Raw genomic sequence first — 14,546 nt, 5'->3', positions numbered from 1 at the left:
CCTAATGCCCAGTCCAATGCTCTAATCCTTCGGTGGCTCTTTAGAAATAAAACCAGATCGACAGATATTTAACAAAGACATTTCAACAGCAACTTTAAACCCAAAGAATGCCACAGAATAGTACATGATGAATGTGATTTAATCTGAACCCATCTTGGCATTAATAATCGCAGGAAATCTCTAAATCTGTAAATGTAATGTACTGACCTAAAGTCTGGAAGATGTTTGTTTTGTCTTTATTTATAACACCTTATTATTGAACATCTCAGAAAAATGTCCTTTCAGACAGCAGTCTGTCTGCCAAAAGACCACTTAGCAAAGTCCCCTGAGTTAATAGCTCAGAATGAATTCTTGAGAAATATCAAGTACATAAACCAATAATTCCTACGACAATTTTATAAAACCAGAAATCAGTAATACTCAATTTGGCTGAATCAGGGCTAATTGCCAGACTACAGGTTACTAAAATCATGTTACAATACTAATGTAATTTTAAATTAAACTGTCTTTGACTCACTTAGGACAAAAGCTTCCCAGCATCAGAAAAGAGAATTGCTTCCAGGCCCGATGTTGCATAAAATTAGACCTTTAACCTAAAAAGGGAGTTTAGATTTTCTGTGTTAACAGCATTTTTCTTGGCACTTCCTAGTCCTCACAACAGCAAGTCTTAGATCTGGAACTGCTGTGGTTTTCTATCCTATTGCTAATAATGGGAGATACAAAAGGGCTATCAACTAGCATAAAATTAAAGGCCTAATCTTTGAGCAGCATCTAATGCCTACACCTTCCAAAGGGCCTGATCTAGGTTATGTAGCTAAACTGTGAGAGGGATAAATATTCCATAGCCACACAGGGGCAGACCCTGGTGTTGCAAGGTTTAGAGCAAAGATCTCCTGCTCTGTGAATTTAGATAGAAAAGGAAATTGCACATGAGCCAGAGCTGAATTGATGTTTACTAAGCGACCACACCCCTCCTATCATGTCTTCTAGTTCAGGGCCACACAATAAAGGAAATTACCAGCTAGAATAAGGCTTCAATATCTTTCTTTAGATATTTAAACTACCTTGGGTTTTCAAGCGTAAGTTCTATGGAAAGCAAATAAGTCAATGTGCATAATGCCAGAAAATTAGTAAGCAGGAGTACTACACTGTTGCTATTTTTCTTTAATATAGAAGGGGCGCCTGGGTGGCTCAGTCATTAAGCGTCTGCCTTCGGCTCAGGTCATGATCCCAGGGTGCTGGGATCGAGCACCGCATCGAGCACTGCATTGAGCACCGCATCGAGCCCCGCATCGAGCCCCGCATCGAGCCCCGCATCGGGCTCCCTGCTCAGCAGGGAGCCTGCTTCTCGCTCTCCCTCTGCTGCTCCCCTGCTTGTGCTCTCTCTCTGTGAAATAAATAAATAAAATCTTAAAAAAAGAAAGAAAAAGAAAGAAGAGAAAGAAAAAAGCAATCAGAAGGAACTCTGATGATGACATTTAATAGTGTATAGAATAGGTATGTGGAGGATTAAACAAAGGAATCAAAATGACCTTACAGAACAATCTTGCTCTTTAGGATGGGAGCTTTTCTTTGTATTTGTAGTAGAATTTAACTAAAGAAAAAATTTTTTCTTTCATGGTTTTTTCTTTCTACAACCTAAAAACAGAAGTACCAAAACTAATTTACATTGATTTCTACTCTTTCCACATTTATTCAGAGAAACAGACAAAAACCAGTCTGCCTTTGTCCCAGTTAGCTCGGTTCGGACATAAAGCACAACAGGCCTTAAGGAGCTTAAAAGTCAACCAGATTTAAACAACAGATCACAGGCCCCCAATACAGATTTTATTTACAAACACTCTGAGCCCAATTTAATCTATTTCCCCCCACATCCTTAATTATTGGAGAAAATGGCACAGCAATTAAATGCCATTATTCTTTAAGCTGAATGTTTTCTCCCTCCTCTCAATGTTTTATTACTCTACAAACAGTAAAAAGAATGTAAGCCAAGTGACAGCAGAAAGATCACACTACAGTTTTAAAGGTCTATTTTTTTCCAGTGTCCAAATTTAATGAAGCAAAGCAAACTTGATCTAAAGGTGCAGTTACTATAGGTTAAATGTGCTCATTAGGATGACAATTTTCTTCACTGAATCCCTGAAGAAATCTCCTTGGAATCTTTAGGTTACAGAAAGAAGGTTCTTTATTTAAAGTAAGTTTTATTTAATTCAACGTACATCAGGAAATGTGATTTCATATACAGAATAATAAAAAGGTTTTGGCTGAGAATGGTTAAGAATCTTTGACTCTGCCTAAGTTATTTAAACCATGAGCTTTCCTCTAAATTGAAATGCTGCATGAGACAGTCTTTAAAATCCTTCCCAATCGCAAAATTTGTTGAATCCAAGCACCAAATGATAGTATTTTTAATTAAGTGTGGAGAAACAAACTCTTGTTTTGCCTGTAATTTCCTAATTTTCCTTACCTTTCTACAATATTGGCCATATTTGAGGGGGAAAAGGGTTTATCTGCCATCTACCCTGTCCAGACTATTTGTAGATCCTAATATGAAAACACCATGTTTAATTTGTGACATCTATGTCTGGTTGCAGAAATACTGTTAAAACCCAAATTCAACCGTGAAGCTCCACTGAAAGAAAAGGAAGCAAAAGAAAAGAAGTATGGAGAATTAGGCATTCTAAACATTTTATACAAATGAAAACACAATTTAAAACTTTTTGTTATTTATCCTTTTTTATAACACCTCATATATGTTTCTGACAGTTTTATGTAAATTTAAAAATATTTCTCCCATTTTTCTGCTAAGTTCTAATAATCTGTATCAAGTAGAACGTGCCAGATGTTTCACAAAGTTAACTGAACTTAGCATTCACTGTTGCTGCAGAAACAAAATAACACCTGTCAGGTTCCCGTATATAGCTGAATTTAAAAGGTTGGTATGAAATCAACTGGGCAGAAATGAATAGCTCAAATTAAGATCAAGTGCCATCTTCCAGTCACTAAGAAATTCAAGAGTATAATGGATGAAACTCCTATCACCCAATAATGGAGGAAACCTTTCAAGAAGATGTCAAACATCCTCCTAACAGAGCTCCGTAGGCAAACTGGCTGTGAACAGTTTTTGCCTTAGTGTTTTAAATGATGACACTTGAATTCCCAGTTTCTTTTATGAGCAAGTCATTAGTCCTCAAATGACTTATTTATTATAAATATTGCCCAAAAAGTACAATACTTTGGTGGATTAATAGGTTTTCCCCAAATCTTTATCCTATGCCCTAATCAGTTGGAGACACACCTCTGGGATGAAACACTTGATGCTCTAGGGAGAACTAACTAGAGAACTCCCTCATGGACTCGGAGAAAACATCTATAAATCTAAAAATGAAAACAAAGCAAAGAAAGAAGGAGGTGGGAGACAGAAAAAGAGGTAAGAGAAAAGAGTTCTAGGGCCAGATATAAGATTAAATGTTTTTTAATAGGGTAAAAGTCAATTAAAAATGTCTTCTTGCCGAAAAATTCTGTGATTTTGATAATTAACAGAAGACCAATAGATAATGTTACAAGGAGGACTGTGAAAAGCCAGTTAGTTGAGTGTGAATCACGTTTACTGAAATGAGACACAAGAAAAGGTGCAGCAAAAATGGGCTCAATGATTAGTTCTCTCAAGTGTAGGATATTAACCTTCACCTAGACAGAAATCATGTGAAGCTTGAGGCCAGCTAACTACAATCAGAAAGGCACCATGTAGCCATTTTGTATACCTGGACCCGAAGTGGCAAATAATCTTCACAGAGATCATCCCACAGCTCCTGGAGGTCTGAAAGCTCCAAGGGATAACTCACAGGTGTCTTGTAAAGGGGTTTCAAAGGCCGGTTAAGGAAACCGGAACTAAGTCCATCTGTCATGCTATGGCCAGGCCTGGCTCCAGGTGGGCTGGATTTCACTGGAATAGGAAGCTTGCTCCCTCGGGGACTCTGGATAGGCTTATAATCAAGACCTTTAATCATGTTAAGAGCTAGCTCCAGCTTGTGGTTACACATAGGCTGTGGAGCCTGTTCATCTGAACAACAGTCACACTTTGCAAGTTCCTTTGCACTTCTCTCTGTTTCCTCATCCTTTTGTTGTGGAGGACTAGCCTGGACACTTGCATCCAAAGATTCCACAGAGGATCCTGGTGTCCCTTCCTCCATGCTTTCTCCATCTGGGGGTACCTTTGTACTTGGTAAATCCGGTGGCCCAACCTCAGACAATGCTGGTTCTTCAGTGCAAATGCTGGTGGACCACCTAGAAGAAGGACCACACGAGATACTTCTGGCCACCTTTCGAGGCACCTTACAAATGGCTTCATAGTCGGAATCAGCGACCCGCAAGGCTGCACAACCACGGCATCTCCTGGGTCGGTTTCCAGGACCTTCCGAAGCATGGCAGCTGTGTAGCTCCTGAATCTGATCCTCGTTTTCTACCCAACACTCAAACCCTGAATAGGCAAAGTCTTCCTGGAGCAGTGCAGAGTATCTTACATCGGGTAAGCCGGAAATGTCAACCGTCCCATTCCCCGCCTTGGTTTCCGTGCCAGAGTCATCGTTATTCTTACGATACATGCTAGCAATGCAGAACTTGAGGCGGTCCTTCTCCAGCAGCAGCTTTTGCAAACGCTCAATAGAAAGAGCTTCGATCCGGGCAATAACGGTGTCGAATCTATAGATACGATCAAGCATGAAAGCACACTTGCTGCAAGCAAATTCGGCTTTGCCATCGCGGGCGACATCCTTGCCCAAGACGTGCGAAAGCAGAACCTGGAGGTTGAGCTTAGATGCCGTGTGGAAGATCCAGCGCCGCTGGTTTCCACACAGCTCCCGGGCACAGATCCTGCAAATCTCCTTCATCTTCTCTCCTAGCGATTGCCGAGCAACCCTGAGGCGGCTGCTGCTTGGTGTTCAATCACTGGCGCTTGGCTGCGCTCCGTCTCCCGCCTCGGTGGCCTCCGGCCGGCATGGCACAGTCCGGTGGGGTCCCCGCTCTGCAGGGGCGCACCTCCGCCACCCGCGCGCTGGCTCTGGGTACCAGAGTGGGCAGCCCCGCCCCTCGGGAAGGGGGCGGGCGTAGAAACGCCTTAGGGGGATGCTGAGTGACAGCAGCGCAGGCCACGCTCGAAACCTGCCATGTCCCCTCCAGCTGTCTCTCCCGCCTGCCGCCGCGTCCCCAACGTCCTCCCTCCTAGCAGGCTGCGTTCGCGGTACACTAGCCGCAGCCTGCTGCTGACGCAAAGCCTCGGAGATCTAGGATCAGATTTCAAGATGGCGCCAGCGGCTCGGCGCCTGCGGCCAGCGGCGGGTTCCTCTGGGAGCTGTAGTCCGAGAGGCCGCTCCCCGCTCTGCGCATGCGCGGTGGCGGGTGCGTCCCCCTTGCCCCAAATCGGGTCGCCGCTCCTCGCGACGGAACCGAGACGTGGCTCCCTGTGGGTACCGATGGACAGCAGGACGCGCGCTGGCCACTAACAGGCTGCTTTCATCTGCTAAGATTTCACCCAACGAACGCACCAGTTCCCTCGTGGATCCTCCCTCCCGCCCTAACGGGATGACCCGAGGATCTGCGTGGGGAGGAGAAAGTTGAATCCCCTCCCCCTCTCTCCACGGCTAGTGCCACGTACTTTGGATGGAACAGCCTGGCAGCGCCACTAGGTACCGCTGCGCGCCGCCTCCCTCCCGCCTGCAGCCCCACCTCTTCCCCCTACCCAGTCGGGTGCCGGGATTAAAAGGCCCTGGGGCTGCAGCGGCGGGCGGGGAAACAGGGTTGATAAACCAGAGGTGGTAGTTAGGGCGGATTTTAGGAGAGGACATTCAACCTCTCCCTCGACAAGTGGGAGTATCTAGAGAAGAGGACAAGTGTTTCTCTTCCTCGCAGTTCCGGGGGTGGGCGGTGGATTTAGCACCGCTGGACGATTTGCCTTTTTTTAGGAAAGAAATCAAAAGAGGACACAAAGCAGTCACCTGAGAAAGAGTCCGGCAAATACCACGTGAGCGCAGCTGGTTAACCAAGATTTTTAAAATAAGAGAAAATGGGCTTTTTCAAGAATGTAGACACCTGAGAGTAGATTACCATCACCAAATTCTCTTTCAGGTTCAGGGGGACTGCAGTCCCTATTTTGGGGGTGGGGAGGGTACACAAACTTTAGAACAAAAGACAGCTTCTTTGAGCAAGAGTACAGAGTGCCAGGGAGTACTGAGGTCTGCAGAATTAGGGCTGGACATTTCACTGACTTCAGTTAGTACCCTGTCTTATTCAACAATATACAGTTGTCACCCCATCCTTGAGTATAGAACTTAGAATGCACACGAACTGGGGGGAAGCTGGAGCTCTGAGTAGGAGGAATCCAGGTGTCAACTTCCATTTATAATAGAGAATTCCCTTCTTGGCTGGAGAGGCATGCAGACACCAGACAGGAAGGAAAAGAGCCCCCGCAATCACCTGGAGTCCCCCAGAGCAGGACATTCCCAGTTACAAAAATGCTAAATTTCACTGGCTGGCCTTTGGGAGAGGTTAAGGCCAGCAACAGTCTTAAGTATTTCTGAACGTCATCTCTAAGACAGAGCCCATACTCCTAAGCAGGAAGACATTAAAATGCCTTCAATAAGAACTCAGAATAAACCACCAAACTTCCTGTGGAGAATTAGATGATTTAGAAGTGTTTTAACAGTGCTTGGCTCATTGGATAATAGCTTATACTGTTATTTCAATATTATAATAATGGGAATATTTTAAGATAATTTTAAAACTTTGTGGGGCTCTGCACACTTAAGATTGTATTTGTTCTCTTATTTAATCACCAAAACAAAATCTTAGTAGCTCCATTTTGAGAGAAGAACAGTCCTTTGTATCTTTGGGTTTGGGAGGTTACAGAACTTTGCCTATGTTCCTTCACCTAAATATGCATGTTCTGGCCCTAAAACCAAGAATGTAAAATAGACTTCCAAGTAAAACTCACTACAGCTGCATTTTTGCCTGCCTCTAGGTATATGAACTTCAAAGTCAAAAGAAAGTGAACAATAATCTTTGACATCTGTAGTGATCTATAGAGAGGCAAAGAGTTTCTGGACTCACCTACCAACAGACAGCCTGTCAGGACTATACCCTGCTGTACCCTGTCTGATGTGTAGTTCTAAAGAGCTGAAAGAACTCAAAAGGTCCATAGAAGTGCAAATTAAGACATTAATCAAGTCCTCATCCTCAATTGTCAATGCAAGCCGCATTTTCTTACCGGGGAAAAGGCTAATGAAATAAAGTAATTAATGAAACAAAGTGTTTTTCAGAAGCAAATTAAATAATACTTTGTCGTATTCTCTATTCCTTAATAAGATTTTTCATCTGATTAATAGTTTCTAAACTTTAATGACAGTATATAGGTAGCTTGGTGTAGAAGTGCAAATGAGTATACACGGAGAAAAAGTAGTTTATCATTGAAGAGTAGGTTCGCTAGATATAAGTAAAGATCAACATACAGAGAGAGCTATACATATCTAGGCTTCCAACAACAGATAGGAATAAATCACTCAACAATCAAAGAAAATTTTGAGATAGCACTCTATTCACTCCTAGAAAATATATTTTAAAAACATTATTTTGAAGTGGATAGTAAACTATTATAGTACTAGAATTGGTCCTAATATGATTATTTGGTATTACAGAATTTCATCCCAACTAAATTTCATCCCATCTAAAAGATCACTGGTGTATAGATAACAAAACTTGAACATAAAAATGAAAAAATAAAACTTACAGGGGCGCCTGGATGGCTCAGTCGGTTAAGTATCTGACTTTGGCTCAGGTCATGATCTCAGGGTCCTGAGATAGAGCTGCATTGGGTTCCCTGCTCAGCGGGGAGTCTGCTCCCCCCCTCTCTCCCTCTGCCCCTTCCCCTGCTCTTGCACACACTCTCTCCCTAAAATAAATGAATAAAACTTAAAAAAAAAAAAAAACCTTAGAAAAATCAGGTGATAATAAATTCAGAACTTCATGGTCCTTATCAATATCACCTTGGTTAATATTTTGTATTTAGTTAATACTGGCTACCTATGGGGAGGGAAATAAAACTGGGGGTTGAATAGGAACATTTACTTTTTTTATATATATACTATGTGTCATTTGAATTTTTGGAAATAAATGTCTATTCATGCATTTAAAAATTTTTTTTAATTAGAAAATATTCAATAGTAAAAACTAAGACTTGTGCCAATTTAACATACTAATATCAGAGTCTCATTTTAGGTTTAAGTGGTAACACTTAAACCTAAAATGAGAATTCTTTAATACATATGATAACTACATGTATTATATATGTGGACAACTTATATAAACAAAGATTCAAAGGGGATATACAAGTTATTAAATAGTGATTATGTCTGGAGAGTGGAATTATGGATACTTGTTTTCTTCTTCCTTCATTTGTATTCTATAATTTTCTATATTAAGCATGAATTGCTTTTGTGGTAAAACAAAAAATTGTTATTAAGAAATAGGTAAGATAAACACATTTTTTTTTAAGGTTTCTTTTTTTTTTAAGATTTTATTTATTTATTTGACAGAGAGAGACACAGTGAGAGAGGGAACACAAGCAGGGGGAGTGGGAGAGGGAGAAGCAGGCTTCCCGCGGAGCAGGGAGCCCGATGCGGGGCTCGATCCCAGGACCCTGGGATCATGACCTGAGCCAAAGGCAGACGCTTAACGACTGAGCCACCCAGGCGCCCCAAGATAAACACATTTTGATATATTTATACAATATTAGTTGGCAATAAAAAAAAAATCTGATACCCACAACATGAATGAATCTCATAAAGCATGTTAAGTGAAACAAGCCGTATACAAGGCAGTACATTCTGTGTGATTCCTTTTATTTTAAGTCTAACAACAAGAAAAATTGAATCCACAGTGATAGAAGTGCAGAAAGTGGTTATGAGGGATGACATAGGTTAAGAACTGGTTGCAGAGGAGCACAAAGGAATTTTCTGGGGTGATGAAAATGTTCTATATATTGTTTTCAGTGATGGTTACATGGATGTGTACAATTCTCCAAGTTCACTGAACTGAATGCTTAGATCTGTAGATTTTATGTATGTTAGAATAGTTCAATAAAAAAAGAAATAAATATAAAATATGTATTACCCATAAACTTTTAATCTGAGAGATTTTTTTTGTTGTTAGGAAGTAATCCCCACTTTATCGTAAGAATAGCTTTGAAAATTGGGAAGATAAAATATGGCCTAGAAAAAATTCTAAAAAAAGCCCAACTGCAAATTCAAAACTCTATAGATACTATCCATAGGAGCTTTGAAAAACATTTTATATGCATCTGCACACCACACATACATGATTGAAGCAAGGCATGCTGATAAGGTAAGACTTGGGGCTTCTGAGATGATTTAGAATAGGATAATTACTTCTAACACTTATCAAAGTTACATTTTAAGGGAAATATGGACTGAGAACAGGTTTCATAGTATGATAAGCTGTTATGAATTGTTAATTTTATATATCAGCAGTTCGACCTCAAAATGTATTGATAAATGCATTCACAGCACTTATTAGCTATATGTACTAGTTAAATCATTTACATCTGGCCTTTAATTTCCTAGTCTACAAAGTAAACATGTTGAATTTAAACAGTAGTTTTCAACCTTTGGCAGGCATCAGAATCCCCTGGAGGGCTTGATAAAACAGATTGCGGGAACCTACCTCCTAGAGTTTCTGATTCATTTCGCCTGGGGTGGAGCCCAAGAATTTGCATTCCTAACAAATTCCTGGATCTTGCTGATGCTGCTGTCTGGGAATCACACTTTGAAAACCACTGAATTAGAGCTATTCTAAACTGTATTCAGAAGAATCTCAGTCAAAAGATTAGAAGTTCTGCAGAGTAATAGAAAAACCCATCAATGACGAACTACTTACAGATTGTCGAATTTAGAGAACTATATTCTCATTTGAATCGAAATTCCTAAGTAGTATTATGGTAAAGATCTTTTGCACTATCTCTATTTTGACCTCTAGATTTTGGGGCCTGGGAAGTATCTCATAGAACCATAGCCACTTTTGTAACCACTATGTTGTAGTGCTTCTAAGACCTAATTCTGGGGTGGTAAGACATTTCCAAGTGAATTAGAGAGACGGAAAATCCCCATGTCACAAACAGTTGTGTTAGGTTTCACTGCCCTAGTTATGACATTGGAAATAGCTGTTCTAATTACTAAAAACTATGCCAAAAAAAAAAAAAAAAGTGATTTTGGCAGAGAAGCTAAAGCAGATGAGGAAATACAAGAATATCAAAGTAAAGCCAGTTAGGCTTTATGGAAACACAAGCATGTGCATGACTCCCCTGTGATGGTTGGAAATATTTAAGAAGCCAGAAGCAATCATGCTTTGCATTAATTAATAACACAGCATTTTGAAAGACTTGTTTTAAAACCAAGAGATTACCAGTTCAACTACAGATTGCAATATGGTCATCAGCAGAATCCATCTTAAAATAGTAAAGAGTCTTTCAAGTAATTAAATACCTATAGCTAAAATAAAAATAAAAAAATAAAATAAATAAATACCTATAGCTGTTTAAGTGAATTTTTTTTATTTTTTATTTTATTTATTTATTTTTTAAGATTTTATTTATTTATTTGAGAGAGAGAGAATGAGAGAGAGCACATGAGAGGGGTTAGGGTCAGAGGGAGAAGCAGACTCCCTGCCGAGCAGGGAGCCCGATGTGGGACTCCATCCAGGGACTCCAGGATCATGACCTGAGCCGAAGCAGTCGCTTAACCAACTGACCCACCCAGGCGCCCATTTTTTTATTTTTTTAAAGATTTATTTCAGAGAGAGAGGGAGACAAGCAGCCTCCCCACTGAACAGGGAATCCCATGCTGGGCTCCATCCCAGGACCCAAGATCATGACCTGAGCTGAAATCCAGAGTCTGAAGCTCAACCGACTGAGCCACCCAGGTGCCCCAAGTGAATTTTAAAGTACACATTAAGTAAACCAACCAATGAGCAAGAATTTGCACAAACTTAGTATGTCTTTTCTCTGTCTTTAGTGAGCTTTCAGTTTAGTTGAAGGGGAGAAAATGTGCCTGCCAAAATTAGTACAACTGACTGGCAAATGAAATGGTACTGACTAATTCAATATGAGTGCAGAAAAAACTGAAATTAGTATGGGCTGAAATAGTTGAGGGGGACGAGAGTGGCACTTGAGATGGGTCTTAGGATGTTGGAAACAAAGAAAGGGACTCCAGAAAAAGAAAAGGGCATCATCAATAGTCTTAGAAGTGGGTTGGATACATTGCTAGCCTGTATAAAGGGAGATGTTGGGGATCTTGAGGGGCATCAAAAAAACCAGGATGGCCTGGTTCATCCTACTTTATACAACTTATCCTCTATAATTGTGCATTCAGAGAACACTTATGAAGAGCCACCTGTAAGCCAGACACTATGCTATGGTGCTGTGGAAGCTCTGGCAACTAGAATTTAATGTTCGGCAAAGGCAAAAGAATTTGGACTTAATGTTATGGACTTGAACAAAGAATGGCATGGTGAAAACTTCATCTTAGGAAGATTAGCCAGACAACAGGATGGACTGGAATTTCAGGGAGAGATTTTGGGACGGTTATAGGAAGACCTGCTAAAAAGCCATTGCAGTTATTCATATGTGGGGTAATAAAAAAAAAAAAGTCTGTGGGAATGCAAGCTGGTGCAGCCACTCTGGAAAACAGTATGGAGATTCCTCAAAAAGTTGAAAATAGAGCTACCCAACACCCAGCAATTGCACTATTGGGTATTTACCCCAAAGATACAAATGTAATGATTTGAAAGGGCGCCTGCACCCCAATGTTCATAGCAGCAATGTCCACAATAGCCAAACTATGGAAAGAGCCCAGATGTCCATCGACAGATGAATGGATAAACAAAACGAGATATATATATATATGTGTATACACACACACACACAACGGAATTATTTTGCAGCCATCAAAAAATGAACTGTTGCCATTTGCACGACATGCATGGAACTAGTGGGTATTATGCTAAGTGAAATAAGTCAATCAGAGAAAGACAATTATCATATGATCTCACTGATATGTGGAATTTACGAAACAAAGCAGAGGATTATAGGGGAAGAGAGGAAAAAATGAAACAAGATGAAACCAGAAAGGGAGACAAACCATAAGAGACTCTTAATCTTAGGAAACAAACTGAGGGTTACTGGAGGGGTGGGGGGGGGGGAGGGATGGGGTAACTGGGTGATGGACACTGGGGAGGGTATGTGTTGTAATGAGCACTGGGTATTACATAAGACTGATGAATCACAGACCTGTACCCTTGAATATGTAAATTAATTGAATTTAAGTAAAAAACAGTCTGATGTAGAAATGGAAAGAAAGTGGTAAATATGAGAATCATTTTGAGGGAATGAAGAGCAGGACTTGATGACACATACATAGAGAGGATGAAGGAAAAAGGGATTAAAGATGAAGATTAGGTTTTGGTCTCAAAGACTGGCAGAAAACATGGTCTAAATGAACAGAAATGTGAGAGTTGAGTCCACTTGCAAAAAGATAATGAAAAATTTGATTAGGAACATGCTGAGTTTAGGTGACTGAGAAAACTAAGGGGGGGGGGGGGGGAACTAAGTGGTGCTCTTCTGCAATCAAAGCCCAGGTGAGACGGGGACAGGGTTTCAAGAATGAGAGGGACAGTTAACATTGTCAAAGCTAGGGAGAGATTAGTAGGAGAGATAAGTAGGAGAGATAACCAAGGGAGTACTTGGTTATTTATCTATCTCCCTTATTAGATACAAGCTCCTTAAGGGGAAGGGCTCTTGCCTTTCTTCTTTTAAGTATTTTTAAAATATTTATTATTGAAATATAGTTGACATGTAATATTATATTAGTTCCAGGTGTATAACATAGTGATTCAACAATTCTATACATTATTCAATGTTCACAATAAGTATAGTCACCATCTGTCACCATACAATTGTCCCTATGCAATTTGCTGTAACTGTAAGTTGTAAACTTGTGACTTGCAAACTTCAGAGTTGTTACCTTTAGCTCCTCAGAATCCTTCCCTATCAAGTTAAACATTAAATTTGGGATTCTTTTCTGAACATCTCTAGCATGTTCAGAAATGTTGCTTCACATTTTCACTACATTTTCTATTTCTAGTTCTTGAAACCTAAAACCTGAACCATGTCACTAGGTTTAGAAGGTTACCCTCTAATCATCCTCCATACTATTTCCAGAACATTCATAGTAAAGATCCATCATTGTCCACTATAGGATGAAGTCCAAAACCCTTGGCTTGGCATTTCAATATCTTTACAGAAAGATATCCATATTAGTGCCCCAGAGAAGCAGCAGGACCTGAGGGGGAAAGGCAATGGGGTGACTTGGAGAGGCTGGACTCTATATCAAGGGGTTCTGGCTCCATAAAAGACTAACATAACAAGCTGTTAGAGTTGGGAGAACCATGCTTTTTGGGGAAGGGGTACTTCAGGGGTGGACCAACGGTAAGAGTAATCCCTTGATTCTTTGGCACCTGATGAAAATCTTCACTTTCACATAACTGAGAGAGTAGGGAGCAATGCATGTACCAAATGGATGAACTTGAACTTCCTGCTAGCCTGATTAGGATAGAGACTCAGGGTAACATTCAATCGATTTAAAGAAAGTAAAGAAACGTGGTATTTCCCGCTTAACTGAATTTGTTTTGTTTTGTTTTTAAAGATTTTATTTATTTGACAGAGACACAACGAGAGGGAACACAAGCAGGGGGAGTGGGAGAGGGAGAAGCAGGCCTCCCACGGAGCAGGGAGCCCGATGTGGGGCTCGATCCCAGGACCCTGGGATCATGACCTGAGCCGAAGGCAGACGCTTAACGACTGAGCCACCCAGGCGCCCCTTAACTGAATTTGTGAACAAAGAGTCATAGCCACTGCGAACCTTCTGTAGGTGTTCACGAGGCTCAGTCCTAGACCCTTTCACCTCCTTATTTTTATTTTCTTTCAATATCATCTTATCCCTTCCCATCTTTATACCAGTAAGTTTCTATTTATATCTTTATCCCAGAATTTCCTCTGAGTTCAAATCTGAAATAGCCAACTACCTATTTGTATCTGCATATGATATGTCAGAGACATCTCAAAATTACCATCTTCCCCTTACCTATAATACCCCCACACTCGTTCCTCCTAACTCTCTATTAGGGGTCAGCAAACTATGAACTGTGGGCTAAATTTGTCCCCCACCTATTTTTTTAAATAAAGTTTTATTGGAACATACATGCCAACTCATTTATGTATTGTGTATGGCTATTTTTGTGCTACAATGGCAGAAACCTTATGAACTCCAAGGTCTAAATTATTTACCATTTGGCCTTTTACAGAAAAAGTTGGCTAATCCCTGCTCTTTGTTTTCTTCAAAGTACTTATTACAATTTGCAATTAGCTATTTGTTTGATTACTTGGTTATTTATCTATCTCCCTTATTAGATACAAGCTCCTTAAG

The 14,546-nt window shown here is 40.5% G+C and overlaps 1 protein-coding gene across 18 annotated transcripts in view; it reads right to left on the bottom strand.

Annotated features, from left to right (window-relative positions):
• Window positions 1–14,546, bottom strand: part of PDE4DIPP2 (phosphodiesterase 4D interacting protein) — a 207,246-nt gene that overhangs the window by 75,665 nt on the left and 117,035 nt on the right. For 5 of the 18 annotated variants that reach the window (XM_021690134.1, XM_044914602.1, XM_044914608.1 and 2 more), the window contains exon 1: window positions 3,765–5,204. The exons of the other annotated variants lie outside the window; for them this stretch is intronic. In XM_021690134.1, coding sequence (XP_021545809.1) covers window positions 3,765–4,889 — 1,125 coding nt within the window. In that variant the 5' untranslated portion in view covers window positions 4,890–5,204. Of the gene's footprint in view, window positions 1–3,764; window positions 5,205–14,546 lie in introns of those variants that run through there. 18 annotated transcript variants of the gene reach the window in all.

This window comes from Neomonachus schauinslandi, chromosome 4, assembly GCF_002201575.2.
Source record: "Neomonachus schauinslandi chromosome 4, ASM220157v2, whole genome shotgun sequence".
Taxonomy (NCBI): Eukaryota; Metazoa; Chordata; class Mammalia; order Carnivora; family Phocidae; genus Neomonachus; species Neomonachus schauinslandi.
Note: the sequence above shows the minus strand (reverse complement) of the source record. Positions and strands in the feature narration are given on the sequence as shown.